The sequence below is a fragment of the Dendropsophus ebraccatus genome, chromosome 11 (assembly GCF_027789765.1).
Source record: "Dendropsophus ebraccatus isolate aDenEbr1 chromosome 11, aDenEbr1.pat, whole genome shotgun sequence".
In the NCBI taxonomy this organism is placed as follows: Eukaryota; Metazoa; Chordata; class Amphibia; order Anura; family Hylidae; genus Dendropsophus; species Dendropsophus ebraccatus.
The window spans coordinates 37,200,982-37,222,533 of record NC_091464.1 but is presented as its reverse complement, the minus strand read 5'-3'; the positions used below and the strand labels follow the sequence as shown (position 1 = coordinate 37,222,533).

The 21,552-nt window shown below is 42.8% G+C and overlaps 1 protein-coding gene across 3 annotated transcripts in view; it reads right to left on the bottom strand.

The window, feature by feature from the left end:
- PCYT1B (phosphate cytidylyltransferase 1B, choline) overlaps positions 1–21,552 on the bottom strand; it is a 59,451-nt gene that overhangs the window by 24,559 nt on the left and 13,340 nt on the right. For all 3 annotated transcript variants that reach the window (XM_069945502.1, XM_069945503.1, XM_069945504.1), the window contains exons 2-3: positions 7,933–8,032; positions 499–615 (exon numbers count right to left, since the gene is read on the bottom strand). In XM_069945502.1, coding sequence (XP_069801603.1) covers positions 499–615; positions 7,933–8,032 — 217 coding nt within the window. The remainder of the gene's footprint in view (positions 1–498; positions 616–7,932; positions 8,033–21,552) is intronic.

The following is a 21,552-nucleotide window of genomic DNA, read 5'->3' as shown; positions in this document are numbered from 1 at the left end:
TATATATACAGGCAGTATACATATCAAAAACAATTTATGACATATGTACCTGCAGGAACTGCACAGCAAACTTACAAATACATGGTGGGTTTGCGTTTATTGCACATATTGCTAGAACTGAGGGGACTGAGGGGAAAAGATCTAAAACATTTTTTTGTGTTTTTACATTAGGTAGGACATTTGAATAATAGAATATACTGAAATATACTGAAAATCAAATGAGAATAAAATACATTTAATCTATACCAACAAGAATAACAAACCTACTGGCAACATTTAACTATACAAATTTGGGACATCACATGTGGCACTGTCCCCCAGAACACTATGTTTGAGTTAGCTTTTTCCTACCAAAATTAGGACTCTTGCCAAGTATGATTTGCGCACAGCCTGATTTTTATATGTTACTGTTTCATAAACTTATAATAATTACAAATCTGTAAAACAAACACCAGCATTTCTTTGTCATGAGAACATTTTTGTCAGTCTGTAGATTACCTCCAACCAGCAGATAACTGTTTGGGAACAGGTTCTTGGCTTGCATAAGGGCTCTTGCATGACCTGAGTGGAAGAGATCAAATATTCCATCTGCATATACCCTGACAGGCCGGTCAACTGGAAAAGACATAGGAAAGACGTCAACATGTCTCTCAGGAGCTCCGTGACTTTCTTTTCAACCAGTACTTAGGAAAAACTATGCTTTTTTTTTGTCTTCCAGCTTCCCAAGGTCTGCATCCTTATTGGAAATCTTTGCAGTAAGCATACATAAGATCATCATGACGAAAGCTCCCCACACCACCTGCTGCACATAGGCTGTTTCAGACATACAGTGTACAGAGGTGATGGGGATTCAGCACCAAGTTAAAACACATATCCTTTATTTAGTCCATTCTAAAACAAATGGTCTTCGCTATCTAATAAACTTCTCCTCGAACTGGAACTAATCTGTAATAGACTTTGAAGATTTTACTAAAGATCACAATTCACCAGTGGGAGTCCTCCCTACAATGCACCTTCAGTGGCAGTAGCTACCATAAAGGCAGACCACGCCACTGCTACGGGGCCTCTGCATTAAGAAGGCCTGCAGGCCCCTGATATTTGAACTGTGATCATTTGCGATGAATGCTCACAGTTAAAAGCTGCATCGCTCAGACTGACAAAGCGAGAAGCCATTGACTTCCCACCCTGCCAGTCTCTCCCGTGGAAGGTGGCAGCATTGCACCTCCAGCCACAAGAGCCCCATGCACATACACTTAGTTTTTTGCTATGGGGCCCCATGGATCCTAGCTACATCCCTGCCTCCAAAAATTGGATACTGGTCTTTAAGTGTTCTATGAAGTCCATAATAAGCACTTCCCAAGAAAAAAGCCTTTAAGACCAGAATGAACTGGCATTATACCCCACTGAAATTAAGCAAAATGTACCCATTCTCTAATCCAGTTTCTGCTTCACATTTGGTGGAGATGGTCAACACTAAAACACTTTTGGGGTCAAATAGCAGTGCTTTTGAAGAAGTTGCGTCCAGACCTGCTTACCCTCACCCTTGCTCTCAAATACCAGTTTTTAGAGGCAATTCGTGAACGTGAACAAAGACACCTACTATGTAAAATTCTTACAAAAGTCACAAGAAATGGAAACAACTTCTAGCATTCTCTGATATTCCTCATTCCATAAGACTTGTATACACTACTGAGAGCTATATAGCCTGCAGCATAGGCACTATTAAAGCTTTCACAAAAATATGAGCTCCATGGGAGGCCAGCAAACACCATATGGTCACACTAAAACATAATCATTAATCAACCCACCTAACTTAAAGGCGAAGTCCAGCCATTTGAAAAAAAACGACAGCTGGTACGGGAAAGGGGGAACATAATAAATAACCACTACTTACCTCACCCTGTGCTCCCGAAGCATCAGCTCACAGACTCAGGGACCCCCAACGGAAGGCATTTCCCTCCAAGTTCCGATATTTTCATGACTCAGGAGTGGAGGGGGTGGTTAATGCCAGATCAGGGTTATGGATTGCCCACTCAACCAATCAGTGACTGCAGTGGTGTCCCACCCCAGTCACTGACATGACGTTGCAGCCAAAATAGATCATGTAGCAGAGGTCCCGGAGCGGCAAGCCAGTACTGGAAAGGCAAGGGAAGAGGTAAGTATGATTGTTTATTATTCCCCCCTTGTCGGCTGTCAATTTTTTCAAATGGCCGGACTTCTCCTTTACTCCTAGGTTATGATGATTAAACATAGCCACCAATATTGTTTGTTTGTTACTTTTGTTTAATTACTTCTTTCGACTCACAAGTTAGCGGATATTTGTGATGTTTTTTAATGTAATTCACTGAAACTACAATGTATTCTAAGAGACTGTTTAAATGGTATATTAACCTTTACAAATTTGCGCATTGCTTTTGTTTTTCATTTGGGTAAACAGTTCTTTGCCTTGCTTGAAAAATGAAAAAATAAACAATAAAAGAGCTTGATAAAAAAAAAAAGTAGTCTGGTGACCACTATGATTAAGGCCTCTTGATCCTGCATGGCGTTTATTCATAGCCTGAGGTTACGCCTAAGATCCACAAAGGCTTGAAACATGTAATTCACAAGGACCACTACTAGTTTTTACATGGACTAAAAAAATATATATTTTAACTTTTCATATAAAAAGTCACAGAAATAAGTCTGCTCAACCCGCCTCTGGACCCTCGGCTAAATCCTTCAAATAGTAGCAGAAATGGGAATAAAAGCATGCCTGTACTCCAAGGATTTCTATGAAATCTCTTGTAATGCATAAAGTCCATAATTGCCATAAAAAGGATAACATAACAACATAAAGGTATGAAGACAATTTTTTTTACTGGTTTTAGTTCACATTTGCCTATACTATTTTATGTGACAATATTCATGGATAAACAATCCAGGCCATGCAAATGCTAATTTTATAGTTAAAAGCAAGAGTAGCATAGAAGGAGCAAGGCTCTGTCTGAATGGCAGGGATTTGCACTAAAGATGATTCGTATTATCTAACTCCAATGCACTTCTAGAGGTTTACACAATCCGCCCATAACCTGCCGCTGTCATAGTCTTATTACATGAGCTTGCACCACTCAGCCAGATAATGTCCCTCGCTATTGTGATTAATATTAAACATTCTCCAGTGAACGTATGAAAGAAGTGAGGGGACTTGGAGGTGGCACACTCCATTTTCCTTCTATAGCCAGTCCTCAGATGGACAGCTTGTGTACACTATTTTGATTTGATATAATGTAGTGGTCTATTGAAATATAATCACTGAAAAGAAAATTGCAGGATCAACTGTGCTATTCTAAAGAAAAGAAATGTTCATGGCACAATACAATTTGTATTATCACAAAGGCTAGGCTATTCTTCTTTTATGTGCCTGTAATTTGTTTGTCACCTAACAAAGAATTTCATTTCCAAATGAGAACTCTTGTAACATCTAAGCCTTCTATTCTCGGCTCTTCCTGCCATCTGTGTTCTCAGCCTGAACGTATCCCCGAGTAACGGATGATTTCTGCACTTCGCACTAATCTTGTTCAAAGCAATGAAGTGTTCTCCCCATCACCATATGGTATACATCCACTGCAACCCTAGAAATATTCCAAACAGAAGGATTTACTTATCCTAAATTACATTGAATAGAAATGCGGCAAACATCAACCATACAATATAGAGTACATGTATATTTAGAGACAGAATTGGTTTGTTCAATGCATAGTTTTCTTTCCTTAAAGCTTACCCATTATTGAAAAAATAATTACTGTATTATCCTGCGTATAACAATACTTTTTAACACAGGAAAATCTTCTAAAAAATCAGGGGTAGTCTTATACGCCGGGTGTCGTCTTATAGGGCGGGGGCTGAAAAACGTCAGAACCGTACTGGCGAATCTGCATTCGCTACATACCATGGGGGGGGGGGGAGCTCAAATATGGCCGCATATACAGGGACCGTATGACAGCAGAGCAAGCTGCAGGTGTCCGGGGTATTAGAAAAAAAGAGATACAGTTGAGTGGTGCTGTGCCCAGAAAAACACGCCTCTTTCACCCGTCTAGCCCGCCCTTGTATCCTACCAGTATACTGTATCTCCTTCTCTGCCTCTCACACTGCTGAGGACTGCCGTAAAGCGGCACAGGCACACATGTGCGAGATCTGAGAGGCAGAGAGGGAGGTAAAGTAATACCGATAGTATATAAGGGCGGGCCAGACAGGTTAAAGAGGCGTGTTTTTATGGGCACAGCGCCACTCTACCGTATCTCTTTTCTCCATACTCTGGACGCCTGCAGCTTGCTCTGCCCTTCATACAGTTGCGGCATGCAGAGGGGGCTCCCTTGTATCCTATTACTATACCTCTTTCTATGCCTCTCAGATAACGCTGCTGTCTGATGTTTTTTATTAATTTTTATTTGGTGTGCACTGGTTGTCTTATATGATATATCCCAAACTCTATATTTTAAAGCGATTCTGTACCCACAATCTGCCCCTCCTAGCCACTTGTACCATCAGATAGCAGCTTTTAATCCAAGATCTGTCCTGGGGTCCGTTCAGTAGATGATTATTGTAGAGGTTATTGTAGAGGTTATTGTCCTAAAAAACAACTTTTAAACTTGCAGCCCTGTGTCAAATTATTGTGGCCTAGAGTGTCTGTGTCCTAGGCTTACACCGCCTCTCCATTCCTCCTCACCATTAAGAATGCCCTTGGGCAGGATTTTCTCTATTCATCACATGTCTGAACACTGCACAGGTGCCTTAACGATCCACCACATATGCAGTGTTCAGACAGGTAATGAATAGGAAAAATCCTGCCTAGGGCATTCCTAATGGTGAGGAGGAAGGGAAAGAGGGCCAGAGGGGCAGTGCAAGTCTAATGCACAGACACTCTAGGCCACGCCAATTTGACACAGCACTGCAAGTTTAAAAGTAGTTTTTTAGGACAATAACTGAATCACCTCCCGAGCGGACCCCAGGACAGATCTTAAATTAAAAGCAGCAATTCAAAGGTACAAGTGGTTTGTGGGGGGCAGATTGTGGGTACAGAGTCGCTTTAACTGGAAACATTGGGGGTCAACTTATACGCCCAGTCATCTTATATACCGGAAGATATGGTAATATGTCAAAAATCTTGATTGGTCGGGGTCTCAGTAGAAAGAGTATAGAAATGTAGGCTGTAGTATGTTTTGATTATTGGCCGATTACTGGCCAATTAGGCCAATATACATTCGGTGTAATAGGACATGTTAACATAAACAATTAGGCCGATAAACATTTTGTGTAATAGGACATGTTAAAAAGGCCACAATAAGCCAACATGCACAATGCATCATGTAAAATATAAAATGAATTAGGAAACAATATCAGAAGGAAAATAGAAATCAGCATAGCAAACAACCTATGCAGGCCACATCAACTACAATGCATAAAAAGGCATACATAAGATTGTCTTCATTATTCTCTAATAATAGCCTATGGTACTCTATATAAAAAAAGTTCTATTGTTTCTTTAAAAAAAAAAAAAAGTTTCAATAAGGCTCTGTACTCGGGCCTCTTCTCTTCTCCATCTACACCTCTGGCCTGGGACATATCATAGAATCCCATGGCTTCAGGTACCATCTTTATGCCGATGACACTCAGATCTACCTCTCTGGTCGGGATGTCACCTCTTTGCTATCCAGGATTCCAGAGTGTCTATCGGCCATATCCTCCTTCTTCTCCTCCCGCTTTCTAAAACTCAACATGGACAAAACAGAACTTATCATCTTTCCCCCATCTCGCTCCACCCCGCCTTCTAATCTGTCAATCACTATCAATGGCTGTACTCTGTCCCCTGTCCCCCAAGTCCGCTGCCTTGGGGTCACCTTTGACTCTGCCCTGTCCTTTAAACCACATATTCAGGCCCTGACCACCTCCTGCCACCTTCACCTCAAAAACATTTCCAGAATCCGCTCTTTCCTCACCCCTGACTCCACCAAACTGCTGGTCCATGCTCTCATTATCTCCCGCTTGGACTACTGTAACATCCTCCTCTCTGGCCTTCCAGCTAACTCCCTTGATCCCCTCCAGTCTATCCTTAACTCTGCTGCCCGACTAATCCACCTTTCCCCTCGCTTTGCCTCAGCCTCTCCCCTCTGCCAATCCCTCCACTGGCTCCCCATTGCCCAACGTATTCACTTTAAATTGTTGACCATGACATACAAGGCGATCCACAACCTGTCCCCTCCGTACATCTCTGACCTGATATCCCGCTACCGTCCCTCACGCAACCTTCGATCCTCCAGTGACCTCCGTCTCCGCTCCCCCCTTGTTCGTACCTCGCACAACCGCCTCCAAGACTTTGCCCGAGCCTCCCCCATACTCTGAAACTCGCTACCCCGACACATCCGTCTCTCATCCACCATCATGTCCTTCAAAAGTAACCTGAAAACCCATCTCTTCAAACTAGGCTACAACATACAATAACTCTGCATCACACTTGACTGGCTGCACTTTACCTCCTGTTTCTCTCCCTATACCCTATAGATTGTGAGCCCTCGCGGGCAGGGTCCTCTTCCCCCATGTACCAGTCTGTCTTTTGCCTTCATGTAATGTTTTCTGATCTTGTACTGTTCCTGCCTGTTGCCTATCTATTGTATAGCGCTCTGGAACTAAGGGCGCTTTATAAATAAATAATAATAATAATAATAATAATAATAATATTGAAAAACTCTAATTGGCATCTATCTAAGGCTGAGGTGATGAGTGATGGGGATTAAAGTGACTCTGTACCCACAATCTGACCCCCCCTTCCCCAAACCGCTTGTGACTTCAGATAGCTGCTTTTAATCAAAAATCTGTCCTGCGGTCCATTCGGCAGGTGATGCAGTTGTTGTCCTAAAAAAATAAATACTTTTATACTTGAAGCCCGTGCCAAACGGGAGTATCTGTGCCCTAACTTTGCACCACCCCTCCGTCCCTCCTCCCCACCCTCTTCATCATTAGGAATGCTCCAGGCAGATATAGGCCTCCTATTCCCCACCTGTGTCAGCCCGGCACATGGGCTGGATCGTTAAGGACCTGTGCAACGTTCAGCATGGAGAAAATGTTTCAGTGGCATTCCTAATGATGAGGAGGGTGGGGAGGAGGAATGAAGGGGTGGTGCAAAGTTAGGGCACAGATACTTCCATTTGGCGCAGGCTTCAAATTTTAAAGTATTTTTTTTAGGACAATAACTGCATCAAAGGACCGCAGGACAGATCTTGGATTAAAAGCAGCTGTTTGAAGGTACAAGAGGTTTGGGGGGGGGTCAGATTGTGGGTGCAGAGTCGCTTTAAAGATGTTGTCCAGGATTAGAAAACAAAGCTGCTTTCTTGTCCTCAGTTTTTATGTGTGTTATTGCAGCTTAGTTTCATTGAAGAGAATAGAGCTGAGTTGTTATACCATACACAATCTGAGCACAGGTGTGGTGCTGTTTTTGAAAGAAAACTCATGTTTTTCTAATCCTGGACAACCCCTTTAGCGTCAAAGGAAAAGAAGTTTATTATTTGATATTAGAGATGAGCGCAACTCTAGCATGCTTGAGTTCGTCCGTGTAGCATTTATATACCGGTGGCTGAAGAAATTGGATGCAACCCTAGGGAGTCCTGGAAAACATGGGTACAGTCATAGGCCATAGGCTGTACCCATGTTTTTCCGGACCTTCTAGGGCACCAAACTTCTTCAGCTATACCTGTACACAAATGAACTCAAGCATGCTAGAGTTGCGCTCATCTCTATGTGATATCCTCATAATGGAAATTTCTGTATAAAGAACACCATTCTCGATTGCCCTTGCCTTCCTCTTGACTTTTCCACTTCATTTGGTCGGAAATTTGAAGGACTATTAAATATTTGTTCTACAAACAACGTGTTTGAAATTCATCAAAAGTTGTGACTCACCCGGTGTTCCTAAATGAGCCTGAGCAATGGTTAATTTCTCATGTGGAGCTTTGCATTGGCAACTCGTATCCACAGCAAATGGAGCAGGTATAGCAAGCGTCTATAAAATAAGCCAGAAAAAAAGTCATTATTTCTTGTGCACAGCTATAAATACGACAGCGATATCACTATTCAGCGGCACGCTTTATACCATTCTCCTCCTGCTGAGTTTCATAAGATCAGAATACACTGCTGAAAACCTTTTAATTACAAAAAACCTGATTACATTATTTGTTCTGCTCGAAAGAAATGTTACATCTGTTAGAGAAATCTTGGGTCTCCCTCTCATTGATGAAGTGCAGAACAAAATCTCTAAGCGGCTTTGTGATCACTATGTGCGTCTGTACCCTGAGCTGACTTGTGCTGTACATAAGGCATGTCAGCATGGACCATTATTAGGATGAAAACACACAATCAGGTGATGTCGAGTTGCACTGCAGTTTCCAATACTGCAATTAAATTCTTCCATTACTTACTATGGAAAACTGACATGATGCGGTTATATACCACAATGCAACTGCAATACAACATGCTCAAGTGTTTTCCTGCGAGGCATAGACCCATTATGGTTCCTAAATTGAGGAGGCTGTAAGATTATGCAGCATGTAACAAACTCTTCAGAGCTGGTGCAATATTTTACAGTTCCTATAGCAAGTCTCCGCATGTGCTGTTAACAAAGACCTAGGCCATGCTCACATCTCATGCTGTGAATGCAATGTCCTGTATTCCATCCTAAACTTGTTGGGTGCCTGATGAATGTTTGGGTCATGTAAGTGTGTTGTATGTACTGCTACTTTACTTGTCACACTGTCAAACACTCCTATACAGCATATACTGAGATATATTGTCAGTGGAAAAGAGACGTCTTTTTCTCCAGGCCTCTGAATCAATTCAAGCTATGGTCCCACAACTCTTTTTTTGGTGAAAAACTGCAGCTGTTTATAATAGTCAGAATAATTATTAACTATATATATATATTGTGTCCCACCACGGGCGTTGCTCATAGTTACACCCTTCGCAAAAGCTTGTACTTTTTGTGTGTCAGTGGTGATGAAGTAGTGTTAAAGTTTCGCCACAAGATGTCGCTATTGTAAGTGTATATACTTAGTTGATGCACAGCTGTAGAACTGTAAGGGTTATTGCTTATTGGTATGTCACTTGGATCTATAGATCAATGAGCGGGTTCTCTTCTCCTGACCTATTACTTCTCTCTTTACTTCTTCTGTATGCACTCTTCACCCATTTACAGCACATCATATAGGGGGCTGTAGATAGGAAGTCAGATGGGTAGAGGAAGTGTAGTGGTTTTTTGTCACTGGGCTCTGTAGAGAAAGGACGCAAACCAGAATGCTTTTTATAGCAACCTGGTTGGGCCCTGGCCCTCAACCAGGTCCCCTTTTAGGGACAGAGGAACCAGTCCAGAGAAGTCTTTGTCACTAGACTCTGTAGAGACAAGATGTAGTTAACATTCTCTCCTCAAGTAACGCCACCCGACGCTGAGAGTCAGAGTGCAGGACAGTATCCACAAAGCAGAAGGCTAGGAACTGATCCAGATAGATCAAAATTGCTAGAAGCCTATAAACTCTATCTTGCAGCGTGGATGTGGACAGGGGCTTGTGTCACCCACTAGGACAAGTCCCCCGGTATTGGAAGGGCAATAGGTGGTGCAAAGACCCAAAGGTCAAAACACAGGCACAAGTATTCTCTCTTTCTTCTCAAGTATTCTTCTACCTCATCCTCCAACATCCTGGCAGAGCACAGTACTAATTGGGTTGGGACTCTCACGACAACCTCCTCTCTGCTCCTCTGACTCTATACTATCAGCACGTAATTCAGTCCTCACGACTGTGCTACTTCTCCTCCGCACACTACAGATCTGGATCCTAACTTATCAAGTCTCTTACTAAGTGTGAAGTATTGTTTCAAGGTAAGGCTATGTTCACACGCTGTGAACGACCGGCCGTTCTGTGACCCCGGCCGGGTCACGGAACGGTTGGTCTCTGCCCGGGTCATCCTGGCCGGAACTTAACTGATGATCTTTCGGGCGCACCAGCGCGCCTGCATCAGAACCTCCCACAGCACACAATGGAGCAAGCGGCCGGAGCCGCTCGCTTCATTGTGTGAACTGACAGGGTTTCCTAAGGCCGCAATACATTGAATTGCGGCCGCATAAAACTGACATGTGAGTTATTTGCGGCGCTGCACGGGATCCCAGCCAGAGTGTATACAATGTGTATACGCTCCGACCGGGATCCCATAGATCAATAGGCAGTGTTCACAGGCGCATAAAGTACGGCCGTTGTTGCCGATAGCCTAAAGCTAGCCTAAAGCTGTATGACCTGCTGAAATCACGTATTCTTCAAGTAAAGCAGACCTTATTTATGATAAAGAGACTCTGTTATTTCTCACCCCGCAACAACACAGTACATGGACATTCCTTGGGTCATCTCCCCTTTCTGTGGTCGGCAGTACCAATAGTCCGGGTAGGTCATTACTCCACTCCGGACCATAGTGACTACTACCCAAGGGACCCCACAACAGACAAAAAAGTGTCCTTGCTTACAGTGCAATAGTACGCATCAGCGTAAGTGTATTCTGCCCAAGGCTGTACTTACCACTAGGCACCCGTGGTCTGGTGCGTAGGGCAGCACCATGCAGGGGGAGCAGCACCAGGAAGCAGGGGGAAGGAAACAACTTTTTTTTACCGTTTTTTCTTTGTTTAGTCTCCCACCTCCCATCCAGACTTACCAGTGATTCTGGTGTGTCTTTGAGGAGGGAGGGGGCTATGGTGGTATTGGTCAGGTCTGGTGGTGTTAAATGTGACACCTGGAGCTATTACCTACCAATCTACCAATCCTGTGATGAGAATTCCTTCAGAAAATATGCGGACCGCTCTAATCATTGATTCAGTGTGGAAATTTATTTATGTTTTATGTTTATGTTACAAACCATGAAAAATGCGACTCAGACAATGTTTCTACATGTAGAGAAATACATGTGGCCGAAACCAGGCTCCCATTTCTTCCCCAGTAGTCATGTGCTGTTACCAGGATTATCGGCCATACGCGTATTGGTTACCGCATGAGGGTTTGGTTCTGGCTGCATGTGGTGACGTACAGTAAATGTGGGAACGCGGCCTAAGACTGATCAGATATCAATATGATGTTCAGAAACTGGAGAATCATGATGCAAATTGGTGAGTGAAGATGGGGCGTCTGCAGGTTTAGCGCCGGGGGCAGCAGCAGCTGGTAATACGGCCCTGATTCTGCCTACTATTTATGTAATAAATAAATGCACCACACTGTGTAGTTTACAATGGGAGACAATGGTCAGTGTATAGGGAATACACCAAATATTTACCTCACATAAAAAAAAATATCTTACTAGAGGTTTTAGATCTATGCAGTACATCCTGGGATTGTTGAATGTGGTCATGTAAGCAAACACATGCCTTCATGCTTCTGCTCCTCCACTAAGGGGTCAAATAAGGATTGGAATATATCTTAATAGGTAAAAAAATAAGACCTATTTCTACTGTTAGAGAGGGGTAATCCCATTAGGATAATCCTTGTCCATATGCTATATATATATATATATATATATATACACCATGTTTCCCCAAAAATAAGATGCCCTCTTAAAATAAGACACCTCAACTAGCCTACAGTAAGGCATCCCCCCGAAAATAAGGCACCCCTACTCTAAACTAGGGCATCCCCTGAAAGTAAGGCGCCCCCTGAAAGATGATAAATCTTGCCTATAGTGCCTGTTTTTGAGCAAAAAATTATATAAGGCACTGTCTTATTTTTGGAGAAGCACTGTATGCTCAGGGCTCTTCTCCATTAGCCAGAGTGGGGAGACACTACAAAGATTCCTCATTAGACAGTAGATATTGATTTGTAGTTGAGTACAGTCTGAATAATGAATGTGGACTTACATATTATTCTCCACACATCATATTTTAATTTATTGTCACTGCAAATGTAGCTCATGAAAAAATGCATTACTAAAATTACAATGTGGCCTGTGCCAACTTTAAAGTTTGTATTAGCATTGTGTGCTTTGCAGGAAGTATGGACATCTGCCTTTGACTGATGTCTATAGTCCCTTATGTAGTTTTCATGCTTCACTACGCTATTAGTGCAGGGCACTATGAAAACTACAACACAGACAGTAATCTAGGGACGCTTCATGCATCCCTAGCTTAGTTAAAGAACATGCACTAAGTGGGGCAATCCATATACATGTTGAACAGTCGTTCAACATGAGGGGTTGTCTCTTCTTGTAAAGTTATCTGCTACCCTAAGTAATGGTATTCTTCTCTCCTGTTGAGCATGTACATCATTGCTTTATTCATATTGTACGGGAGCTGCAAAAAAAGCCAAATACTATACTGGGTTCTCTCCAGCCTCTCCCATACAGAATAATTTAAAAAGCCTTTAACATTGTTTGTGTATTATTGTGTATATATATCACCATCACCACCATATTGTTACTGACCAAATCCAGTATACTAAATCCAATAAAACACAGTACCAGATTTCAAGTAACAAATAACACCACCGCGTACTGACTAACACCACCGCTGCTACTGACTAATACCACCACATACTGACTAACACCACCGCTGCTACTAATACCACCACATACTGACTTACACCACTGCTGCTACTGACTAATACCACCACATACTGACTAACACCACCGCTGCTACTAATACGACCACATACTGACTAACACCACTGCTGCTACTGACTAATACCACCACATACTGACTAACACTACCGCATACTGCCTAATACCACCACATACTAACACCACCGCTGCTACTGAATAAAATCCTCTGTACACAGATCAATATCCCCTCATCCAGTCATATGGAGGTACCCAACTCTACACAGGTTCTGTACACCATATACATTACAGTGCAGATAGATTTAGTGACTCACAGGGGACGTCTTCTCTGATCAGAGTTCTTCCCTTTTCATCTTCTCCATTTGTCCTGGGCCATTATGAGAACTTCTCCAAGCCACGAATCCACAGAATCTGCCAGACAGACATATTAGGCTCCTCACTCTGGCACCATCCTCATCTCTATACTAACTGCACATCTGTATTGGCCTCTTTACACCCTCATTTAGTAGGTAGCCCTGACACTATGTGATCCCCCTTATAGTATATGCCCCCCTCTGTGCATGCACCCCTTGTGTAGTCCACCTTATAGATGCCCCCCCCAAATGTTTCCCCCTTATAGATGCCCCCATGTTATCACTTTATAGATGGCCGCCCATTTTATCCCCCTTACAGATGCCCCCATATTGTTCCCTCCTCCTGCCCCTCCATCACCATACTACTACCCCTTTCATCCTCCTGCTCCTCCATCTTTATATTACTACCCCCTTCATCCTTGTTTATCATCATACTAATACCCTTTCATCATCCTCCTGCCCTTTTATTATCATACCACTACACCCTTGATCATCCTCTTATTCCTTCATCATCATACCACTACACCCTTCATCATCCTCTTATTCCTTCATCATCATACCACTACACCCTTCATCATCCTTATTCCTTCATCATCATACCACTACACTCTTCATCATCCTCTTATTCCTTCATCATCATACCACTACACCCCCATCATCCTCTTGTTCCATCATCATCATACCACTACAACCTTCATCATCCTCTTACTCCCTTATCATACCAATACACTCCTCATCATCCTCTTGTTCCTTTATCATACCACTACACTCTTCATCATCCTCTTATTCCTTCATCATCATACCACTACAGCCCTCATCATCCTCTTGTTCCATCATCATCATACCACTACACCCTTCATCATCCTCTTACTCCTTCATCATACCACTACACTCCTCATTATCCTCTTGTTTCTTTATCATCATACCACTACACCCCTCATCATCCTCTTGTTCCTTTTACCATCATACCACTACACCCTTCATCATCCTCCTGCCCTTCCATCAACATACCACTACACCCCTCATCGTCCTCTTGTTCCTTCATCATACCACTACACCCCTCATCAACCTCTTGTTCCTTCATCATCATACCACTACACCCCTCATCATCCTCTTGTTCCTTTACCATCATACCACTACACCCCTCATCATCCTCCCGCCCTTCCATCATACCATTACACCCCTCATCATCCTCTTGTTCCTTCATCATCAAACCACTACACCCCTCATCATCCTCTTGTTCCTTCATCATCATATCACTACACCCCTCATCATCCTCTTATTCCTTCATCATCATACCACTACACCCTTCATCATCCTCTTGTTCCTTCATCATCATATCACTACACCCCTTTTCATCCTCTTGTTCCTTCATCATCATATTATTACACCCCTCATCATCCTCTTGTTCCTTCATCATCATACCACTACACCCCTCATCATCCTCTTGTTCCTTTATCATCATACCACTACACCCTTCATTATCCTCTTGTTCCTTCATCATCATACCACTACACCCCTCATCATCCTCTTGTTCCTTTATCATCATACCACTACACCCTTCATTATCCTCTTGTTCCTTCATCATCATACCACTACACCCCTCATTATCCTCTTGTTCCTTCATCATCATACCACTACACCCTTCATTATCCTCTTGTTCCTTCATCATCATACCACTACACCCCTCATTATCCTCTTGTTCCTTCATCATCATACCACTACACCCCTCATCATCCTCCTGCCTTTCCATCATCATACCACTACACCACCCTTAATCATCCTCACCTGTATTGTTTCTGTAGCCTCCTAGTCACACGTGCTGGCAGGGGGCGGGACTTCTCACGGCGGGGGGTGGACATGGCTTTGCTGGGGCTGTCTCCTCAGAGTCGGGACAGTCCCGGAAAAACTGTTGGCAGCTATGCAGCACACACACCGGTGAGCTGTGTGTGCGGCGGGGCTGTGACAGGACGCACGCAGAGCTCACTGGTGTGTGTGCTGCAGCCTGCCGGTGATGGGGGACAGAGCCAGGGAGCTGGGAGCAAGTCAGCCGGGGGCCCCTCCCAGCCTCCCTCCTGTGATCGCAAGCAAAACAGTGCTTGCGGTCACAAGAGGGAGTGGGAGGGGAGCAGTACAGTGGCAAGGGGGGGGGCCTCGCGGTCCCCCCCTTGGTAGCGGCCTGGTCGCGGCGGCGATCGCTGTGACCGTAGTAGCTACGCGACTGAACCCCATAAAGAAATGAACGTTTGTTTAACCCATTTATGACTGAGGTCATTGATGCACCGATGTCCGGGTCAAATTAATGCAATGTTCCTCCCCGCCTTATAAGAGCCATAGCACTTTTTATTTTTCTACCTACAGGTCTGGTTGGGTTCGCTGTCATTTTTTGTGCCATGATCTCTAGTTTTTGTTCACCGTGCGGGTACAATAATGTTATATTTAAATAGACTGGACAATTCCGCACACTATGGCATATAATATATATATATATATATATATATATATATATATATATTATTTTTATTTTATAATGGGAAAGGTTTTTTTTTTTACTTTTATTGGAGAGGGGGTTATATAAGGGTTTTTTAATACTTTTAAAACTTTTTTATTACACTTTAAAAAAAACAACACTTTTATTCACTTTAAAACATGCAATAAATAGATTGCATATACTGATCTAAGCTATGCCATAGCATAGCATAGATCCGTGTTTTGGCGATCTATGCATAGAGCCTGCCTGAGAGCAGACTCTATGCAGAAGGCTGATCTGACAGGAGGGAGGTAAGTGGCTTATCCCTGCCCGTCAGTACAAGCGATTAGGACCCGGCAGGATGGCTGTGGGGGGCCCAATCAATCAGTTATTGGAGCTTGTCCTGTCACTGGCTACCTTAAATGCCGCAATCGCTATAGATTGCAGCGTTTAAGGGGTTAATGACAGGCAGCTGCGGAATCGCAGCTGCCAGTCATTATTCTTGGCTCCCAGGACACTGATGTGTGCGGGACCGCTCTCACTGCAGCTTATATGTATTGCTGATGTGAAGGGGTTAATAAATCTGTCAGTTGTGGTGGGTTTTAAAGGACACACCTAAGACACACCCACTTGGTGGTATTTTAGGCAAAAATTACAGGTTTGTCAGGTTTTTGGTCACATACCTTAAAGGGGTTATCCAACGCTACAAAAACATGGCCACTTTTCCCCCTACTGTTGTCTCCAGTTCAGGTGCAGTTTGCAATTAAGCTCCATTTACTTCAATGTAACTGAGTTTCAAAACCCCACCCAAACTGGAGACAACAGTAGGGGGACAGTGGCCATGTTTTTGTAGCGCTGAATAACCCCTTTAACAGTGGACCGACAGGGAAAGTGGACAAATACCTGACAGTTTGCTGAAGTAACACGTAAGTAAATAAGCCCCATGTGCTTTGTTTATTGCAGTGTTTGGTGTTGCTTTGTAATACAATGGCCAGAATTCTCAGTGACATTTGCAGAAGCCCTGTTTTTGCACAATATTTTTGGCGCAAAGTGTGGTACAATTTTCCCACTGACGGGCTCCCCTGATGAGTGAATAGGATAGGTGTTTTTTTCTGAGTGAAAAGTCCTTGCCAAACAGGGAACATGATACATAAGCAACATTGTACAAGTTATTTTTATTTTTTTAAATGTTATTTTTGAGCCTGGATAGATTTCGTTTCACTATGGATTATTACATTCACTAAAGTCAGGCAAAGAAATAACCTCCATCAGCCGAATTTCTGTTTAGCCATTTCTCCTACTATTCCACTTCTGATTCTTACAATATATAGGTTTCTCATATTCTTTTTGATGACCTACAGAAATTGCTCATGTGTTTTTTACACCATGACTCAGGGCATTTAACTTGGAAGCAGACACAGTGCAGCTCAATCACAGGCCATGGTAAAATCGATCACTTGAAAACAGAACTGTAAAAAAAAACAACTGAGTAACAGGAGTTCCTGGAACAGGCTCACAGCAGGGAATTATTGTCTCCTGAAGGTCATCCTAGCAATCAAGATGAAAGTAAGGAGAAAAGGAGAGAAAACTCACCGCAGATCTAACTGCTGAGGTTTATCTACTTCTAGAATCCACAGACTTAAAACATTTCACCAGAAAAACTCCTATAAAGGGAACCTGTCAGCAGCTGTCTCAAAGTGATGCTGCTAGCAGTGTAATGTAGGTCATTTAGTACCCATCCCATCATATGTGGGTGATATGTCTGTCTGAGTAATATGTTTTTAGATACTAAACTTTGCTGCCTGTGCTGTAGGTAAATGAAGTACCTGGAGTAATTGGGACATTACACAACAACTTTGAGTAAAGGAGTCATCTCTCTGCAATCATTTCTCTCTCTCTCTCTCTGCTGCAAGCAGGCCTCCTGTCTGATGAATGACACATAAGGTTGTCAATCACCAGCTAGGAGGTGTGCTTGCAGAAGGAAAGAGACAAATGAAGAGAGATGACTCCTTGACTAGGATCTGATGTTTAATGCCCCAATAACTCCAGGTACTTCATTTACCTACAGCACAGCCAGCAAAGTTTTGTATCTAAAAAATATCACACATAGCTATACACATGTCAGGAACTTACCTTGTCTGGCTCCAGCGACGTCTCCTTCCAGCTTGGTTCGGCTCGGGAGCGTGCCGTTGCTCCGCCCGCCGGAGCCGAGTGACGTCACGGAGTCCCGACGGCGTCCCTAGCAACCGGGGACGCCGTGGTTTTACGTGACTGTCAGCCGGCCGGCCGACACGCAGCTGCAGTGTATTGCGCTCAGGCTGAGTGACAGGTCGCCCGGCCGCTCAGCCTGCAGTGCACCAGCTGCAGTAAGGCTGGACTCAGGAGGCCGGACCAATCAGGCTGATTGGTCCGGGCTCCTGGTCCAGTATAACTCCTGGTCCCAGCTCTCCCCAGTCTATTCCTGCGTTCCCCGTCCTATTCCCTTCTGCCTGTTTTCTCGTGTTCCTGACCTCCGTCTGACCTGTGACTATTCTTTGCTTGCCGATTCTGTACTGCGTTGCCCGTGTGGTTTGACCTGGCTTTGTTCACGACTCTCTATTGTGTTTTGTTCCCACGTACTCAGTGCAGGGAACGTCTTCGTAGTTGTCCGCGACCGCCTAGGGTCGACTGAGGCAATTAGGCAGGGACAGTGGGTGGATTCAGATTAGGGCCCACTGTCTGGTCATGTTTGTCCCCGCTGACAACACATTTATAGAATAGGTACTAATTTACCTACCAACAGCGTCAGTTAGAAAAATTGTCTTTAAAGGAAAATATCAGCAGGTTAGAAGTAAAAAAAAATGGGGCGCTGAGGATTATGGTAGGTTTCTTAACTTCTTAAAACCTCTGTGACATTTGGAAAGGGGAGCCCAGCTGGAACATCCAAAATCTCCTTATATTCTAACATGTGGTGAATATCTCCCCCTCTGGCTGGCACATAACATGACTTCTCAATAGCAAACACTTGAGAGTGCGTCAGAGATCCTTGGTGTGCCTCCACAAAATGTCTGAAGGCACCAGAGAGGTTCCTGACTGCCGGGTGCTGTATGTCATATATGTGCTCACAAATTCCTGTTTTTAATATTCTACTAGTGCACCCTATGTATTGGACATTACAGGTGGGGCATACTGTAATATAGACCATGTTATGGCAATTACAATTTAGAGCTGACTTGATCTCATATTTCTTATTGCACATATTATCCTCAAAATCTTTACATTGTGTAACAGATTGGCACATTTTACAAGGTGTATGCCCACACTTATAAAATCTTTTTGGTTGTTTTCTATTCAAGTTGGGCACAGATGGGGGGCTGTTCACCACCCAGGGGGTGGGCCCTACGTGACACAATACTGATGCCCGAGGACAATATTTTTTCTAAAGTGAGATCCTCCTCAAAAATTGAAAGATGTCAATGTACAATGTTCCTCGTGTCACTAAATTGTGGACTATACTGTACCACCAATGTTGGCTTCTCAGTAATGTCTTTCCTACCCACATTTTTATTCGTGAGTACAGATGAGCGAACCTGGAGCATGCTCGAGTCCATCCGAACCCGATCTTTCGGCATTTGATTAGCGGTGGCTGCTGAAGTTGGATAAAGCTCTAAGGCTATGTGGAAATCATGGATATAGTCATTGGCTGTATCCATGTTGTTAGAGCAATTTCGACTGAGACCTCAAAATGGATCTCCCAGGTCACTTTGTCTGTGAGCTTCAAATTGCGAACCTCCCAAGTACGGGGGAAGGGAGAATGTCTGGCCAGAATGAGTAGACACAGCCATACACCAGTGGTATGAAAATGCCTCACTCCCTGGTGGAGTGAGTCCACTTTATTTATAGCAAAGCTTGACCAACTCTGTGAGCATGTTCCAACGAGTTGACCAATAACATTGAACATATACAGATAGGTTAGAAGAAGACAAGGTATGGTAATGCCTAATATGGTAGCCAAGAAATCGTACATAGTAATGGGTTTTAGCTCATGGCATAGTATATCTTTAGCCTAAGACATATGCTGATCCTAGTGAGAAAACCCGTGTCGTGTGCATACTGTAACCAGACCCCCTTCCCATGCTATCTTACATCAGAGGTACTAGTGAAATTATTGGTTACCATATATAGATGTTACATAGATAAATTACTCCATCAATGTTTTCCAGACAACCTTAGAGCTTTATCCAAGTTCAGCAGCCCCAGCTAATTAAATACCGAACGTTCGGGTTCAGATGGACTGGTCTTTCTTTACGGTCCACGCTCAAACAGTTTCTATTGAGCATCCATTCAGTGTATCCCCTCTTCCCCAATCTTTGTTTGCAAGTATCTTTCTTGTTGTATATATATATATATATATATATATATATATATGTTTCTGACTGCAATTTCTTTTCATTTACCAACAGGAATAGAACATTAAGTGTGAATTGGATGGCTACTATGTGCATGCAAAGTAACACTGCCCGAAATAGGCTTCCAATATGTACATGTGTGAACTGCATTATAGGCTATTCCATCTGATAGTAAATCAAGAAACACCATTGTTTCACTGCGCACATTAGCCGTAAATAGTAAACCGCACAAATCCGAGTTGACATAAGTTGTCAATATCTGTCTTCTCTCCACTCCATACAGTGCAGGTCATCAATGTCTGCCATACTATTGTATGGAGTTACAGCAGAGCCGCAATAAAACAGATGACACAGCAGGAATAGTGGTGTTGAGTGTGCATTATATGGTCAAAAAATAGCCAAATGGGTGTTCATTTGGCATGTGTTAGGCTGGGGTACATCCTATTCGAGCCAAATTGTGTATATTTAATCACAATTGCATTTAATTGGACTTTTCAATGTAACTTTATGCATCACTTGGCATACTTTTATGTCACTGCAGTCAGTGGCAGGTGAATGTGACTGTATAGGTCGACACTTATTATTATTTACTTTTAAAGTGCCCTTTAACCTTCAGCTCATACTCATCACTGAGGGGTCAAGGAGGCTGTGCTGAACCTTAGGATGCATGCCTCCCTCTCTCTCATCCTTCTCCCATCAGCTTCTTTGACAGCTGGAGTTCTCCTAGGGTCCTTTTACACACACAGATTATCTGACAGATCATTGAAGCCAAAACCAGGAATCTATTTGAAAAGAGGAGAAATCTCAGTCTTTCTTTTATGAACTGTTCTTCATTCATAGTCTGTTCCTGGCTTTGTCTTCAATAATGTGTCAGATATTCAGTCAGATATCTGAGTGTAAAAACGGACTTCCCTATGTGCTGTCCAATGGCCGATCTGTTGCTAGAGTCTGTATTTGACACTGATCAATGCTATGCAACAGATAAATCTAATGATTGCTTATAAAAGTTAAAAAGTGTATAAATGTTTTTAAAATATTGTGCAACCCCCCCCCCCCTCCCCCAATAAAATTTGAATTCACCCTTTCCTAATTCTACAAATAAAAATATGAAAAAAAAAAATAGTATTGGAAAAGTAAATAAAAAAAAAAAGGAAAAAATAAATCATATTTGGTATCATGGTATGCAGAATTGTCCAAATCATTAAAATGTAGTAAACAGTAAAAACAAAAAGAGGAAAAAAACATCAGGATTGCTGATTTTCTTGGTCATATTATACATCAGAGAAAAATATATAGAAAGCAATAAAAAAAAAATTCCCAGCTACACCAATATGGTGCCAATAAAAAGCTATAGATCATGGCCCTAAAAATTAGCCCCTAGGTGGAAAAATAGGAATTTTGGCACTGTAGAGGGCTTAGATGTACAGCACTGCTTCATGGGTTCATCAATGACCTTTGGCCATGAAGGGGTTATTGTACCATACGTCAGTTTACAACTAGAAGATGGCAGAACTAAAATATCCCAGATTCTACATTGGGCTGATTCTATTCACTTGCCACAGTGTACTTTTTCGGTACGTTTTGATAAATACTTCACTTATATTACATAAAATGAGCAACAATGTGGAAGCAACAGATAAAACCATACATGGCATACAGTGTGAATTGTATTCTTACAGGGATCTGTTATTTAGAGTCTTTACTGGAACGCGTGATTTTGTAGGTACAATTGTTT